The following is a 13694-nucleotide window of genomic DNA, read 5'->3' as shown; positions in this document are numbered from 1 at the left end:
GTAGTAATTTCCAGTTTAATGTGTTGGAAAGTTTGGAAACGAGATACGAGTATGTAATGATGTCTCCACCTGAAAGATGACTGTTTAGACATAAGGTAGCATGTACAGCTTCTATTCAAATTCCCACAAGATGTTTGAATTCAAGCACCACTCCTGAGACTGGAACAGTTAATAAAGGCATTCTTAAACAAAAATGCCTTGGGCAACAGTAAGTCCAAAAGTAAAGTGTATAAAAGGCACCCAGATAACCTCTTCACAATGGTAAACCACATTTCATGACAGCATAATTCTCAGTAACTTCAAGATACGTTATCTGAAGAGGCATAGCTTTCCTTTGCTGCAGTGCCAATAAATCCCCATGAGTTCACTGTTCATCCCAAAGCTAAAGTGCTTTCCTCTGAAGTACCCAAAAACAGATATAGAAAGTGCAAATTATGGCATGTGAGATGAAGAGTTTTCACAGACCCACACTCCCACTGTCTCTCGAAGCTGTGACAGTTGACAAGTATAAAGCCTCAGTCTGAGAGTTAAAATCATCTCCTTGAAGAAAGAAAATGGAATAGCATTATTTCAAAAATCTGCAATAATTTAAGCAAATAAATAGCCTGATTTTAGCAACTGAGTGGAAAAGAGTGAAAGCTCTATCTTCATTGTATGCAAGCTTTTCTGGTGCTGAAGTTACAGTGGCTCCTTAAAGCTTTGTTTACAAAGCTTTAATTACAAAGACATACTATTGCAATGTTTTCAGAGGGAAAATTTCTCTCTCTCTCTCTTATCTGTGGTCCAAATTCTGAGCTTTCTATTACATCAAAGCTATCACTATCAGCCATATAAATGAAAGAACAAAACTGAAATGTGGTTAGATAGCATCCACGGGAATGCTTGTCAGTAAAATCTGTGCGTCTGAATAAAAGTTTGCAGAACTGGGACTAGCAGCGATGAGGTCAAATGTCCTACATCTTCAGCGCTTATACAGCTTGAGCTGTAAGTTAAAATGATAACATGAACAATCCTTGTTCCTGTAACCAGGGCTATGTCTGTCATTTCCAAGGCTCTCTGGTAAAGTATCTGTGGCTTTTATGCTTCAACTACACACTCATCATGGAAAAAAGGTTCTTTCCAGTGTTTCTTAAAAATAAATGATGCTGAGAAATATAAATGTTTGTCATATGACTTACTGCATGTTGCACAAAGATTTTCGGTTGTTAAAATGAAGAAGTAAAACAAAACCACAAAAAGCAGCCTGGTCTCCTTTAATTTCTTCATTTCAGTAAGCGCACAGAGGAGGCTAGGCCCTACAAAGTGAAAAAGCTCTACAACAGTAATACAAAAAACCACATGAAGCCACGCCGTGCTCAGACAACATGCACTGGAATTATGTCTGGACACGCACCAACGCTATCCTCCAGATTGCTGCTTGCCTTGAGCTTTTGTTCATTTGCACATGGCATAAGTCTACTGAAGTTTCATACCATCATGTGAAAAATAAAAAAGGGTGTTGACTACAACAAGTGCTGATTTCTGAAAGGTGAAAGTGTTTTTCTAAAAGTGTCATTTTGACTGTAATATCTACCAATGGCGATGGATTGGACAGCTACGGGCAAGATGCGAGCAGTACAATCTGAGGTGACATGGGAATTAGCGCGTTCATGCCCTCTCCATCCAATCCCTAGGTTTCATTTTACCTATGAAAGTTACTTTTTAAGATGGTGACTTCATGATGTATTTTTTTTTTTTAGCAGTGAGAAACACAGGTGGCTTCTCAAGTAAATCCTGTCCTTGGAAAAACCCAAAGCTGCCTGTGTGTCCAGAAACTTCTCTGTATTCTTTCTTCAGGCTGTTTGGTCAGCTGCATCACAGTTTTGCTCCAGTTTTGTTCCTTGGGGGAGAATCATTCATATTCCTGGAGCACATTAGGCAGCCTTGGGTCTGGCCTCAAATAGGCTCTGTTAGGCTCTGCTTGGACACCAAGGAATTACAGCTGAAGCCAACACCATTGTACCTAGCACTGGCCATGGCCTCTCTCCTGACAACATATTAACCTATCAGACTTTTATTTATAGGTAACAAAACTGATTTATAGAAGTAGGTGTTTTAAGAGCTTTCTTATCATACTGCTTTATAGTTTTCTATGATGATCTCTTTTTTCAGTTCAGTTTTGGTACAGGACCGTTATATGCATCCCGATACTTTCTTAGGCATTACCTTCCCTCTGCAATGTAAAAATTCCTGGATGTCAAGGGAAGTCACATACTCGTGAGACAAGAAGTGGCTGAGTGGATGACCTAATATTCCAGATAAAGGAGGTATCATTTCATTTTTTGTTAAAACATGTGGCCTGAGCCAAAAGTATAACCAACTGTTACCACAAAAATCTTGATGCCTTCCAAAACAACCAGCTTTCTGTGTGTATCCTACTCAGCTGAAGCTGCTAGAACTGCAGTTAGTACACAGAGGTGTATATTGAGCTATGTATGCAAGCTATCTGTATCTGAGTGAAAGTGAACAAACATTTATACATTTTTGCATCAGCCATGAGAAAGTCTGGTACTGTTAGATACTGCATTTTTAGAAAAACAAAGAAAAGTTGAATTTAAATTCAAAACTAGCGTCTATTTTGGTGAAACATCATTTAAGTTGCCATCCACAGATCTATACAGATTTCAGCTCTAAGAAAGAAAAAGCTGTAAGCATAAATATAGAAAACCCTATGACTTACTGTTCTCATCTTTCAGGTTGGGGTTCAGTTTTCTTTTCCTGTCTGTTAAAGTAAATATACACAAATTTAGCTTAAACATTTCTAGATTTGAAAGAAACAATACAATTCAATAAATTTTTAGATTAAACTGAGCTTTAAGCACATTTATTATTAACTCACACCAATTACATAAATTTCTCTATGCTTCTTGTCTTTTACAAGTTCTGAACCAAAGTCTGAAGTCCTTAATAGCAAGACTTTCATTTCATGACAATAAATACATTCATCTGAGTTTACTGGAGTCTATTCATATGCAAGAAAAGACTAGGATAATAGCTTGTTTGCTTTTTCTTTTCCACAGTTGCACTTGCAAGCAAAGAAAGAAAACACTGTTTGTAACAGTCCAGTACAGCATACCATTTTAGTTATACAGCCTTAATGGAGATTGATAATAAAAGTTCTGTGTCATATGCTGTAGCTACAATGTCTTTGCAGCCATGAAGAGAAACGCCATTCAAACTATGTTTTTACAGCCCTCCTTACCCAAGCCAAAGCTTGTTTGGATTTCTTACGGAATAGTAGCTGGTCAGATAAAAAAATGTATCTTCCCATATACCTTGTCTCACTTAAGTAACAAGGTGAGGAAAATAAAACCCAACTCAAATGATTCAAGATCTCATTTTAGAACAAAGTGCATCTAGAAATAAGATGTGACCGAAGTCACTCAAGCATGCCTGGAGTTACTACAATTTCCAAAAGATTGTTCACAGGAGAAAATAAAGAATAAGTGAAAAGATCCGCTATCTGAAGCAAAATGTACCTTTTTTGGATTGCCCATTCACAAATGATTTTCTCTTTCGAAAGATCAGTAGTGCAGAGAGAAGGACAGCTACCATCACACACGTGGGGATGATAAATAAGATCAGTGATTTTTGTCCGCTATACTGTGTACTCATTAAGGCTGTTAAAAACATGAAAAGAAAGTAAATCTATAACTTGCAAAACAGGAATTTATGGAGTTTTAAATTCTGATTCACCAAAGGCTTTCTCTGACTGAACAGAACATTCTTAAAACTGATCAACGTAGTGTTTCACACTCATTTTAGGAATACTTCATTCTGCAATATTACTATAAGAAACTTTACAAAAATATTAGTCAAATCTCTCATTTGTATTGCATTTGAGTGAGCACTACTGCAATTTATCTGTATCTCATTTGAAGAGCAATTAATTAGGAGGCTAGATCAGGGAAGACACCCATGCAGATTAAAGAATTTCCTCTGTACTGGCATTCAAATACTGGGGGGCTACCCTAAAATTAAAATACTCAGGAAAATTACAGCCTGGCTTGTTGGATTGCAAGCTAGCTGCAGCTTCAAAGGCATCAATAATACCGACTTGTTTCTTTTCCAGAGCATCAATGTTACACCTTTTTCTAGAACCGAATTCCAGTGATGGATCACAGGACACGATATATGTACAAATGCTCTCTGTCTTGTACAAGTTCAAGGTGATACAAACCTAAAGTGGAAATGTGAGCTGAAGTTCCTCCGTTCAGCTCTTTACTCCAGAAGACGCAGCTGTAGTTCTCGCTCCTGTGTGGTTTGAGCGTCAGGATGCTGGTGACATTGTAGAGGCCGTCTGCGGTCAGTGTATAGGTGGTATTTGCAGATCCACTGAGATTGAAGTTATTCTCATTTTGCCAGAAAACCTCTGCCAGAGGAAAGCCTTCTGACTGGCACATAAAAACAAACTTGTCTTCACCTGGTTTTCTCATTACATGAGTGTTTATTCTCTTGTAGGATGCTGCGTAAGAAAAAGTTGAGTGAATTGCTTTATGCAACAATAGTAATTTTCCCACTTCACTTTCACTCCTTCCCTCTAGCCATATTTTGTCTATGGCTGTCTCTGAGGTACACTTATTTGAAATGATGAAGGATGTTTTGTAGAAGAACTCAGTATTCGTTATTCAATCTTTCCTATGCCTACAGTGACAGAACTTACTCCACTACTTCATACCAGGCAGCACTTGACGCTGAATTTATAATTTATCAATACAGAGGAAACAAGTGAAGTCTCAGGGGACTCTATTTTCACTTTTTGAATATGCCACTTGTAAAAAAGGGCTGGTTTTAATGTTTGCTTTACCATAGCTTATAAACAAGTGTGTATTTTCATCATATTAGAACAAAATGAGAACTCCTGTGAGGACAGTTCGGAGGAACTATGGTGGGTCTTAAAAATGGCTGTATCCATTTTTGTGTTTGACAAAGCTCGTTATTTAAATGTCTGGGTGGGAAAGGAATGCTGCCTTGTATCACATGGACATACTGCAGTCAGTGGAAAACACCAGAGGCCTTTCAAAGGACTGGTCTATCATGCTATCCAGTAACGTATGCCTTTATTACGAATGTCCATTTGGCTTTGACAAACACAGAAAATCACATGTCTTTGCTCTGGTTGCTCCAGTCACTCAGGAAATTCCCAGCCACTTGGGTAGTTGAAGCAGGGCTTGTTAAGTAAATTAAGCACCTCTGAGAAACTTTTAGGAATGGCCAGAAGTGACCCAACAGGGCAGGGGGTGAAATAAGAGGCAGGGGGTGGAGGCACTGGAGAAGAAGGTGCGGAAAGAAGGAGGAGGGGTGAAGGATGGAGAGGGAGCAGTTGCTCTCCCTGTCTGGCACAGGCTTCTCCTAGAGAAGCTCAGCTAGTCGTTGAACCGAAGAGCAGCCAGCACTAAGACAACCACTTTGGTTCACCTGGGGGCTGAGCACAGGGTCTTGGTGAGAGAACGAGCAACAAATTCCTCCAAATTAATCAGTTTCTCCAAGCCCGTAGGAATTTAGTAGACATCTCAATGAATATATACTTACATTCAATTCAGCCACTAACCTTTTACTTCCAAAGTAATGTACTTGTAGTCCACACCCTGGTAGTCAATGAGACAAAGGTATGATCCTGCATCTGTGATCTTCACGCTGGTGATCTGAAGGATGGCTCGTCCCAATTTCAGTTCACTGTGCAGAAGCACTGCTCTCTCTGTGTAATCGCGATGTTGGGATGGAGGGAATGCCTTCCCATTGCGGAGTGTGTACACCTCTCTTGATTTCGTCTGGCCCTGCCTTTTTTGCTCCCAAACAACAGTCAGGAGTCCTAGGTTTAAAGAGCCATTCACAGGGAATCTGCATTCCATGGTCACATTGCTCCCATACTCCACAACGTATAGCTGTTGAGGAACTTCGACTGTAAATAAAGCTATGGCAGGAAAATAGAACAGTTTCATTTGTTGTATTAAAATATGTTCTTATTTTCTTTAAACTTGGGCAAAGAGTTTCACGTAGTCAGGCACAGGTTTACTGCTTTGACTAAAAGTTTTAAGCATTTTTTTGTCCCTGTTCACACTAACATTTTTACCATGTCAGTAGTACTTCTGGCAAATTATCTATACTCTGTATTGATTACAGAGTGTGAAAGACAAGTACAAGATGGACAAGGGTTTTTTTCACATTTTGGAAATAACTTCAGGCTGAGTCAGTGACTATACAGGGAGCACTTCTATGAAACTACAGTTGTATCTTATATGTCCTAGGATCCTAGTAAAAGCAACAATTAATTGTGGAAATAGTAAATCTAATTTCATTATTCTTTACAAAGAGAAAAGCCAGTGTAACTCCTGTGAAACAAGTAAGAGTTGCACTGGATAAGCACGTGTAACTTGGAAGAAATGCTATGTAGCCGGGGGCCATGTGAATATCATTTGATCCCATGCGTCTCCTCGGAGATATGCAACAGTATTACAAAAAGTATATAGCAATAATCTTCTTAGTCATTCACCAAATCTGAAATTCATATTGTTTTTAAGGTGTGTCAATAAAGGAGAGTTATTTACGATACGTGATTCAATGTACCTTGTTACTACTTTCCATATTGGATGTACCATGTATCGGTAGATTTAATTCAGAAGCACTTGGAAATATTGATAGTGACATTCAACAGAGAAGTTCATGCCACCAGTTTATGTGTTCCTTTTAATTCATGTGTTCGTGAGATACTTACAGGGAAATCTTCAATTCCTCTTAGCAAAGAATATGAAAAAGTGCCAAGCCCCATCTGGGTTTTAGCCAAGCTGCTCCTGCTACAGGCGCAGACAAGGGAATACATGCGGCTTTACTTCCTTGCCTGACACTGGGGTTGTTTAATTTACACTGGGCTTAGGTTGCTTCAGTCATCCTCCCTCTCATAGCCATGCCTGCTAATGCTGGGCGCCCCAGCTGCCCATAGACTATGCTTTAAAGAAGCCCAGCTGTGGAAAGTGACGGACAGCTGTCCTCTGCCTAATTAGTATGCGGTGCCTTCTGTAAGACGCTGGAAAGCGGAGGCTCTGAGCATCACTGGCTATTCGTGCAAGTATGACTGGGGGTGCAGAAGCCCATGTACTGAGGGTGTAGCGGTATTTGCTGCATTGGTTCTGCTGGTGGAATCGAAAGGCAGTTTCTCTCTCACCTGAAACCACATAGAGCTGCGTTTCCAGCAACAGCATTGTGAGGATCTGGAACATTTTCTCAGGTGGATCTGAAACAAATGTAGGATTGCATTCAGAACTTGCAACAGTCACCTCCTACTGAGACAGATCAAAGCCACGCTAGCCTTCAAAGCCCATCGCAGCTAAAAATCAGTGAAAATAAAAACTAGACTACCACTAGAAACAAGGAAAATGCTTTTTAAAACAACCCATGCCCACACACGGAATATGAACCACTGACCTGCAGCAATGAAGGAAAAGAAAATATTTCCACAACTTCACCTGCAAGGCTTTCAGGATCTGCAGCTTACAGGCAGTCTTAAATAGTCTGACAGGGCAGTGCTTTTACAACAACTTGAAACTCTATCCGTGAGTAATAAAAATCAATTGCAGTTGGCTTCTCTCATGCAGGAAAGCTTCATAAGCATGCACAAACAGACTTTTTTAACTGCCTGCACTAACGCCTATCTAGTTTACAAGATCACTAACCCTGATTTTGTTTCAACTCTGCTTTGCATTCTTTTTTGAGGATACTTACTGTCTGAGCTCTTTAACGTCAAGACCAGCAGACTGCTGGAACTCAGCGTGAGCTACTAGAAATCTTGGGGTGAGTAAATCAAAGTTTGCTTCAGAACATATTAGGTTTTAAGACTTAGTGCTGCTAATTATTTTACTTTGCACATGGCAGTGACTGACATGTACAAAGCACTTTGTATTACTGACAGTAAACCAACAGCCAACAAGCATAATGCAAAAGGAGAAAGTCCAGATTTTAGAGTATCTTCCTGTTCCAGTAACACGCAAACTATTGTTCATACTTCTGTATACAGATCAACTTAATTAAAAAGCAAAAAAGCCAAAAATGAGGGAAGCATTTATAATAAAAGTAATGAGACAATAGATAAGAAGGAAGAAGTACTTTGAATAAAGCATGCTAACATATAATATAATCTGAAAAATTAGTGAAGGAGATTCAGAAATAAGCATAAGGAAGTAAAGAAGAGAAGGAACTATTTTAGACTTCCCCAGAGCTAGACTTACTGGAGAGGGTTTTTAATTTTACTTCCCTATTCATTTGTGGCTCAGCTTGAAACATTCTGGATCTGATTTTTTCAGGTGCTGCATTTTTCTGATTGCTTCCACCTTTGAGCTCTCACTACATCCAAAAGTCAGGATCAAGCTTTAACAAAGCAGCCAAAATTAGAGGACTTTTCCTGGAAATTTAGACCTTAATCTTTGGATGTCACAGCTAAAGGTGACTTTCATGTTACTGTAAAGGTGGATATGCAAACTACAGTAAGCAGGCTTATTGCATATACATGAAAGCTAATTACCTTTATCAGAAGACTGACTGAGATGCCCCTACTCTATGTATGATAAATCATTATTATTTTAGCTGTATGAGAAAGGAGCTAATAAACAATATCAGCATCAGTATTCCCATTTCTTGGTTGCAGAAACAAAGATCTTGTACTGCCCTGACAGCCAGGTTAAATTTCACTCATTATGTAGACACCACAGTGTTTTGCAGTTAATACTATAAAGAAATTTACTGTCGTCAGTCTCCTGCTATGCTCACTTCTCCACACAGCCTACCTAGAAAGAGGTAGACATAGAGGGAAGAACTGAACAATGAATGGAACAGTATTTTACAACAATGTTTAGATACCTGGATTAGCCTCATATGGGACATTTGAGGTGATCTGCATTCTTTTTATCCCTTGGGGTACGTTAAGAATGTACAGCATGTATCTTGCATAATGTAGGGGATGGGACTTCTTAAAATACAAATATTACTGAGAGAAAAGGATAGAAACAAATAAGGGGATGCATAATCAAAGCCCAAGCAGATAGCAATCGTAATTATTAAGTACCAAGTAAGAGTGCCTGACCAGCTGGATTAGTGTGAGAAGAACATGACACATACCATAAATAAATAGAAGAACCCAAATAGGGAAACATTTTTGCTTGTGATATTGAAAGCAGAGTTGTGGAATGCTTGTGGGGTTCAGCAAGGATCTCTAGTAGAAGGATCAAGATACTGTCAGCAAGGATCTCTATCGGAAGCTATCCTTTATTTCCATGATCTTACTAGTGGACATCAACCTGTCGTACAACCTCAGTGCAATCTGCCCACACAACTTAATCACGTGGCTCTGCCAGGAATCCTGACACATTTCCGTAAAGGAGATCTGCACCAGCATCTGGAAGATGATTTCTTCTGAACTTGCAGTACCAACCGTTCATACTGTTACAGAATAGCCCTCATTTTCTCCCTATCTTTTGTAAAACATACGCCATGCCCTGCTATGCCCTAGTCCGTGTGCACAACAATCCTAACAAGTTTGTGCACAGCACTGTCTTTTTTTTCCTTTGAGCAAAAGGCCATTTCTAAAGCATATTCATCATCTGTCTGTTACAACTTCATAGGGATATAACAAAGGAACACTGCACCATAAAAATCAGCACTTAGTGGTTCTGGCAGCGAAGTCAGGAATTGAAATCCACATCTAGAACATGAGGAAGTCGCGTGACATTTCAACAGCAATTCGGATCCTCTTAATAACTTAATTTTCCAGACCAACCTGCAGAAGAAAAAGCAAGTTTTCACACAGTGCTGTGTGATTATGAAAATGAAGCTGAATAAAACCTTGAGTGTGGAGGTGATGAAAACCATAGCATCAGACATCTAAAAACCGTCATGGCTTTTATGAGTTCTGATAGTTTCAGTGAGGATGTTGGGGCCAAGACTAAAAATCTGAATAGCAACAATGAAAACACGGTCATGACAATATGAATGGAAAAAGGGAGGAATATAATCCTCTTTTTTATACAGCTTTTTTATTTTACTGAAAGTGCTAAGTTGAAACCCATACTTGACTTTCTTTGGCCCAAAAGGAAAGTATTCTGGTAAGTTTTCTTAGTGAATGTTGAGTGAAATCCAGAGGGCAATGGTAATAAATTGCTAACATTCCACCAAAGGTCAAAACAGCGCTGTGTATAGTTTTCCTCCTTTTGATTCAGTTGATCATGTCTATGACTTTAGTCCTGGCCCCAGCTCACACACCCAGAGGGATTATAACACTCATCTCCAAAAAAAAATAATTTTTGGCCAACAGAATGCACCAGTGCACATAAAATCTCAAGTGGTTACCCAAAATTCTCCTGGTAAGGAGTGAGAAAGGTGTTTCTTGTTCCCTCAGAAAATTTAGACTTGGCATTTCCATTTCAAACTGCATAAGCTGTATGCTCTAGGCCCCAATATTGTTTGCAACACATTATTCGGTTTTCAAAATAAAGTATAGATTTCATTCAATTCTACAGACCGAAGTGAAGAGGTGCTTCTCCTAACAGAGCTGTATGTTATAAGGATTCTCTCAGGAGGTAACAGTGTTGGCAAAAGGGAACGTCAAACTCTGCTAGGTGCTTAAACCATGAAGCTCTTGAGCAGAAGCTGGGATACTTATTTTAGGAAGCTGTGCTTTGCATAGATCTCCAGTATGTGCTTATTTTTTCACCTACTGCATCTTATATTCAGAGAACACTCATTTTGTGAACCACAGTGAGTTGACGAGGGAGGTTGGGACTGGTCTGGTGAGAAGTGTTAGCACTGATTTGACCTCAGCTAGTGACAACTCCCCAGTGTTGACAATATTGAAGAGTTCGCAAGAATCTTTCTAAGCAAAGGAACATGGAAATGGTAGGATATTTTGCAGTCTACTCCTTTGGTTAGTAGCCTTGCTATGATTGTCCCTGCTCATTGCAGGGGGATTGGACTAGACAGCCCTCAAAGGTTCCTTCCAACCCAAACCATTCTATCATTCTATGATTGCTGTCAACAGAAGGATAACAAAGGATCCTGTGCAGGATACATCTTCTTTATGCTGTCCACTAAATGAACACAACCAGAGGCACAGTCACTGATTCAGGGACCTTATAGTCTAACAAATCATGCATAGCCCTTTCCTGGAAACATCATTTCAGCTATTAAAATGTTTGTCCAGTGAATGGACGATTAAGAACAGTAAACACATTTAGCATTTACATAAGGACACTTAGCAGCAGTAAGAAAGGAGAGTTCTGTAGATCAAGAGCATATTTTCCACTAGAATAATCAGAACAGCTGGACAATATAAACAAGCTTCCAAGCATACCAGCTCCTCTCCAGGTTTAAAGCAGAAGTCAAACATACATAAAGTTCACAATAATTGCTCAGACTTCAGTGCAAAAGATTGAAGGATTAAAGCACTAAAGAAAGGGTACTTGGTCCTTTTAAAGTTAAGTAGGTATTGTAGGCAGACCCCTGTTTGTATCTTATTTCCCTGCAGACCAAGTTAGCACACTGACAGCACTTATGATGTGGTCATGCTCAGTTTTAGCAGGTTTAACACAGGTGTTCTTACAAAGATCCTGGAAAAAAGCGCATTATTGCACTCCACAGCTGGGAGGAAGCTGGCCGGGTGGCCTGTGTTCACCTCCACACGAACTGTCAAGTGCACTTTGGCAAACCAGGTGATCTGAAAGACTGGTGAGGATTTGTCAGCTGATGGACTTTGTTACAGATTTGAAACAGCACTCTTGCTATTAATTTGTTCATTCCTACATTCCACATTTTTGCTCTGCCACTGACACACTCTATAACATTACAGAGATCAGCTCAGGTCACCCTTTTCCTATTCCCTCTCCTTTGATAGCTTTTGTATTTTTGTACGGCAAAAGTAGTGCCTGCACAAAGCATAACACAACGTCCAGAAAGAAAAACTCATCTGAATACTAGAAACAATCAAGATGTGTTAACACTGCCGGCATCCTATTTGGCTCCTTCTGACTGAAAGAAAGCATCAGAGCAAGACCAAGCTAACATGACTGTATCGCTGCTCATGCCTAAGCTAGTTTGTTTTGATGCAATTCAGATCTTCCTGCATGAAACCAAGTTTTATGCTCATTTTGTTGGAAAACAGACTATCTTCTCATACACATATGTACTCTGCAAAAGATTGAGTGGTCCTCGTCACTGCTTTCTTTGTCTTTGTTACTGAAGCTCCTTTATCTTCTATGCATCTTGCAGTTTCAAAAGCCTCCTTCCAACACTCTCACATGTACAAAAAGACACAAGTTTTCAACCTCCTCATGAAATAACAAAACTGATTTTCCTTTCAGTGAGGGATCCAGTTAAAAAAACAAAAAAAAAGTTAAAAATCCTAGGTCAGAAAATAAACAACAAAAAAGCGGCATTAAATCCTTGCACAAACTACATCTGTCCTATACCTCACCATCAGAAAGAAGGTACTTTGTTTCCATTTCATGGATTTCATAAAAAAAAATAGCAATGCATATTAACATCTGTTCAAAGTCCGTTCCTCAGGCCTGTCTCAGTAATGTCTGGTGGACGTAGTCTTCTGCCCTCATTCTCTCCGACCCACCTCACCCACACCCCCTCTCACCTGCTGTTTCTTCTCTGCTGTTGCACCCTTTACTGCAGTCCCTTGCTGTCCACCTCACTGTGCGGCCAATCTGCTGTTGGGTCTTTATATCTGATGTTCACATCACCCATGACAGCCTGTTTGCATCATTTCAGTCTGCTCTCCATCTCACTTCGTCTTTCAGGTGAAGAGATATCATTTCTAGTTTCTTTCTTTGCTCACCTTTGCCATGAGTTTTCACTTTCCCTGCATTGTTTAACTGTCGCCTGTTGTATCTTTTTCGCTGTCACTTTTTTTTGTTCAACATCAAATATAATAATTCTAACAAAACCTCGACTAAGTATTTTTTTTTGCCATAGATGTTAGGATAAGATTGGGTTGAAATTTTATCATAGAAAATGTCATTAACTGCATTTAAGATGCAGCTGTGATTGTAGAGAACACATGCCTTTCAGTTCTTAGCAGCAGCACTGAACAATACAGGCTAACGCTTTGGGGTGATACACTGCAAATTTTTTTTCATATCCCTGGCTTCTACAGAAAGAAAGACTTTTCAGAGAAGCACAAGAAATTCTCCTCTTCCTAGCCTGTGCTCCTCCTGGGAACGCAGAAGGTGAAAGTCCCCAGATTTGCTGCACAATCAAAACAACCTACCATCTTCAAGTAGGGGTTTAAAAACAACCAGAAGAAAGTAAGCGGGAACATATAGATAAAAATATATACAGATTTTTTTTTTCTCCTTACAACTCTTCCCTGAAATTCAGAATGAAAGATTTAAAAACAGTGACAGCCCAATGCATAAGCTGAAGAGGCTCACAAGCACCACTCCTCTGCCTTTGCCTATGACAGAAGACTGAGTTGCAAGACAAGTTCAGCTTCTAAAACTTTTTACTCCCTAGGGTTGAATTTATATGAACTTGTGTTTTAGGCTCTGGGACTTATCCAACCCCTGGTTCAGAATCAGAGTCCACTACCTACAAACGATTTGAAAATAAACTTGATTTAAGAAAATCTTAAGAATATAGGAAAAAAATCTGCAATCCATCAGTCA

At 39.4% G+C, this 13694-nt stretch overlaps 1 protein-coding gene across 1 annotated transcript; it reads right to left on the bottom strand.

The window, feature by feature from the left end:
• Window positions 1–457: 457 nt before the first annotated feature.
• PDCD1LG2 (programmed cell death 1 ligand 2) lies at window positions 458–7259 on the bottom strand. Its single transcript, XM_035893662.1, has 6 exons — window positions 7202–7259; window positions 5591–5953; window positions 4220–4504; window positions 3519–3659; window positions 2720–2761; window positions 458–540 (listed from the first exon to the last, which is right to left on the bottom strand). The coding sequence occupies exons 1-6, from the start codon at window positions 7254–7256 to the stop codon at window positions 458–460; spliced, it is 969 nt and encodes a 322-aa protein (XP_035749555.1). The 5' UTR covers window positions 7257–7259.
• Window positions 7260–13694: the final 6435 nt, after the last annotated feature.

Source organism: Egretta garzetta, unplaced genomic scaffold (assembly GCF_000687185.1).
Source record: "Egretta garzetta isolate BGI_Z169 unplaced genomic scaffold, ASM68718v1 scaffold250, whole genome shotgun sequence".
In the NCBI taxonomy this organism is placed as follows: domain Eukaryota; kingdom Metazoa; phylum Chordata; class Aves; order Pelecaniformes; family Ardeidae; genus Egretta; species Egretta garzetta.
Note: the sequence above shows the minus strand (reverse complement) of the source record. Positions and strands in the feature narration are given on the sequence as shown.

Bases quoted from the DNA above. Each gene is read 5' to 3' on its own strand.
- PDCD1LG2 (XM_035893662.1), bottom strand. From the start codon at position 7,256: ATGTTCCAGATCCTCACAATGCTGTTGCTGGAAACGCAGCTCTATGTG. The intron at 4,505-5,590 runs GTTAGTGGCTGA...TTTCTTACGCAG, and splicing joins CATTACTTTGGAAGTAAAAG to CATCCTACAAGAGAATAAAC. The intron at 541-2,719 runs GTAAGTCATAGG...TCTTTCTTCAAG, and splicing joins CAACCTGAAAGATGAGAACA to GAGATGATTTTAACTCTCAG.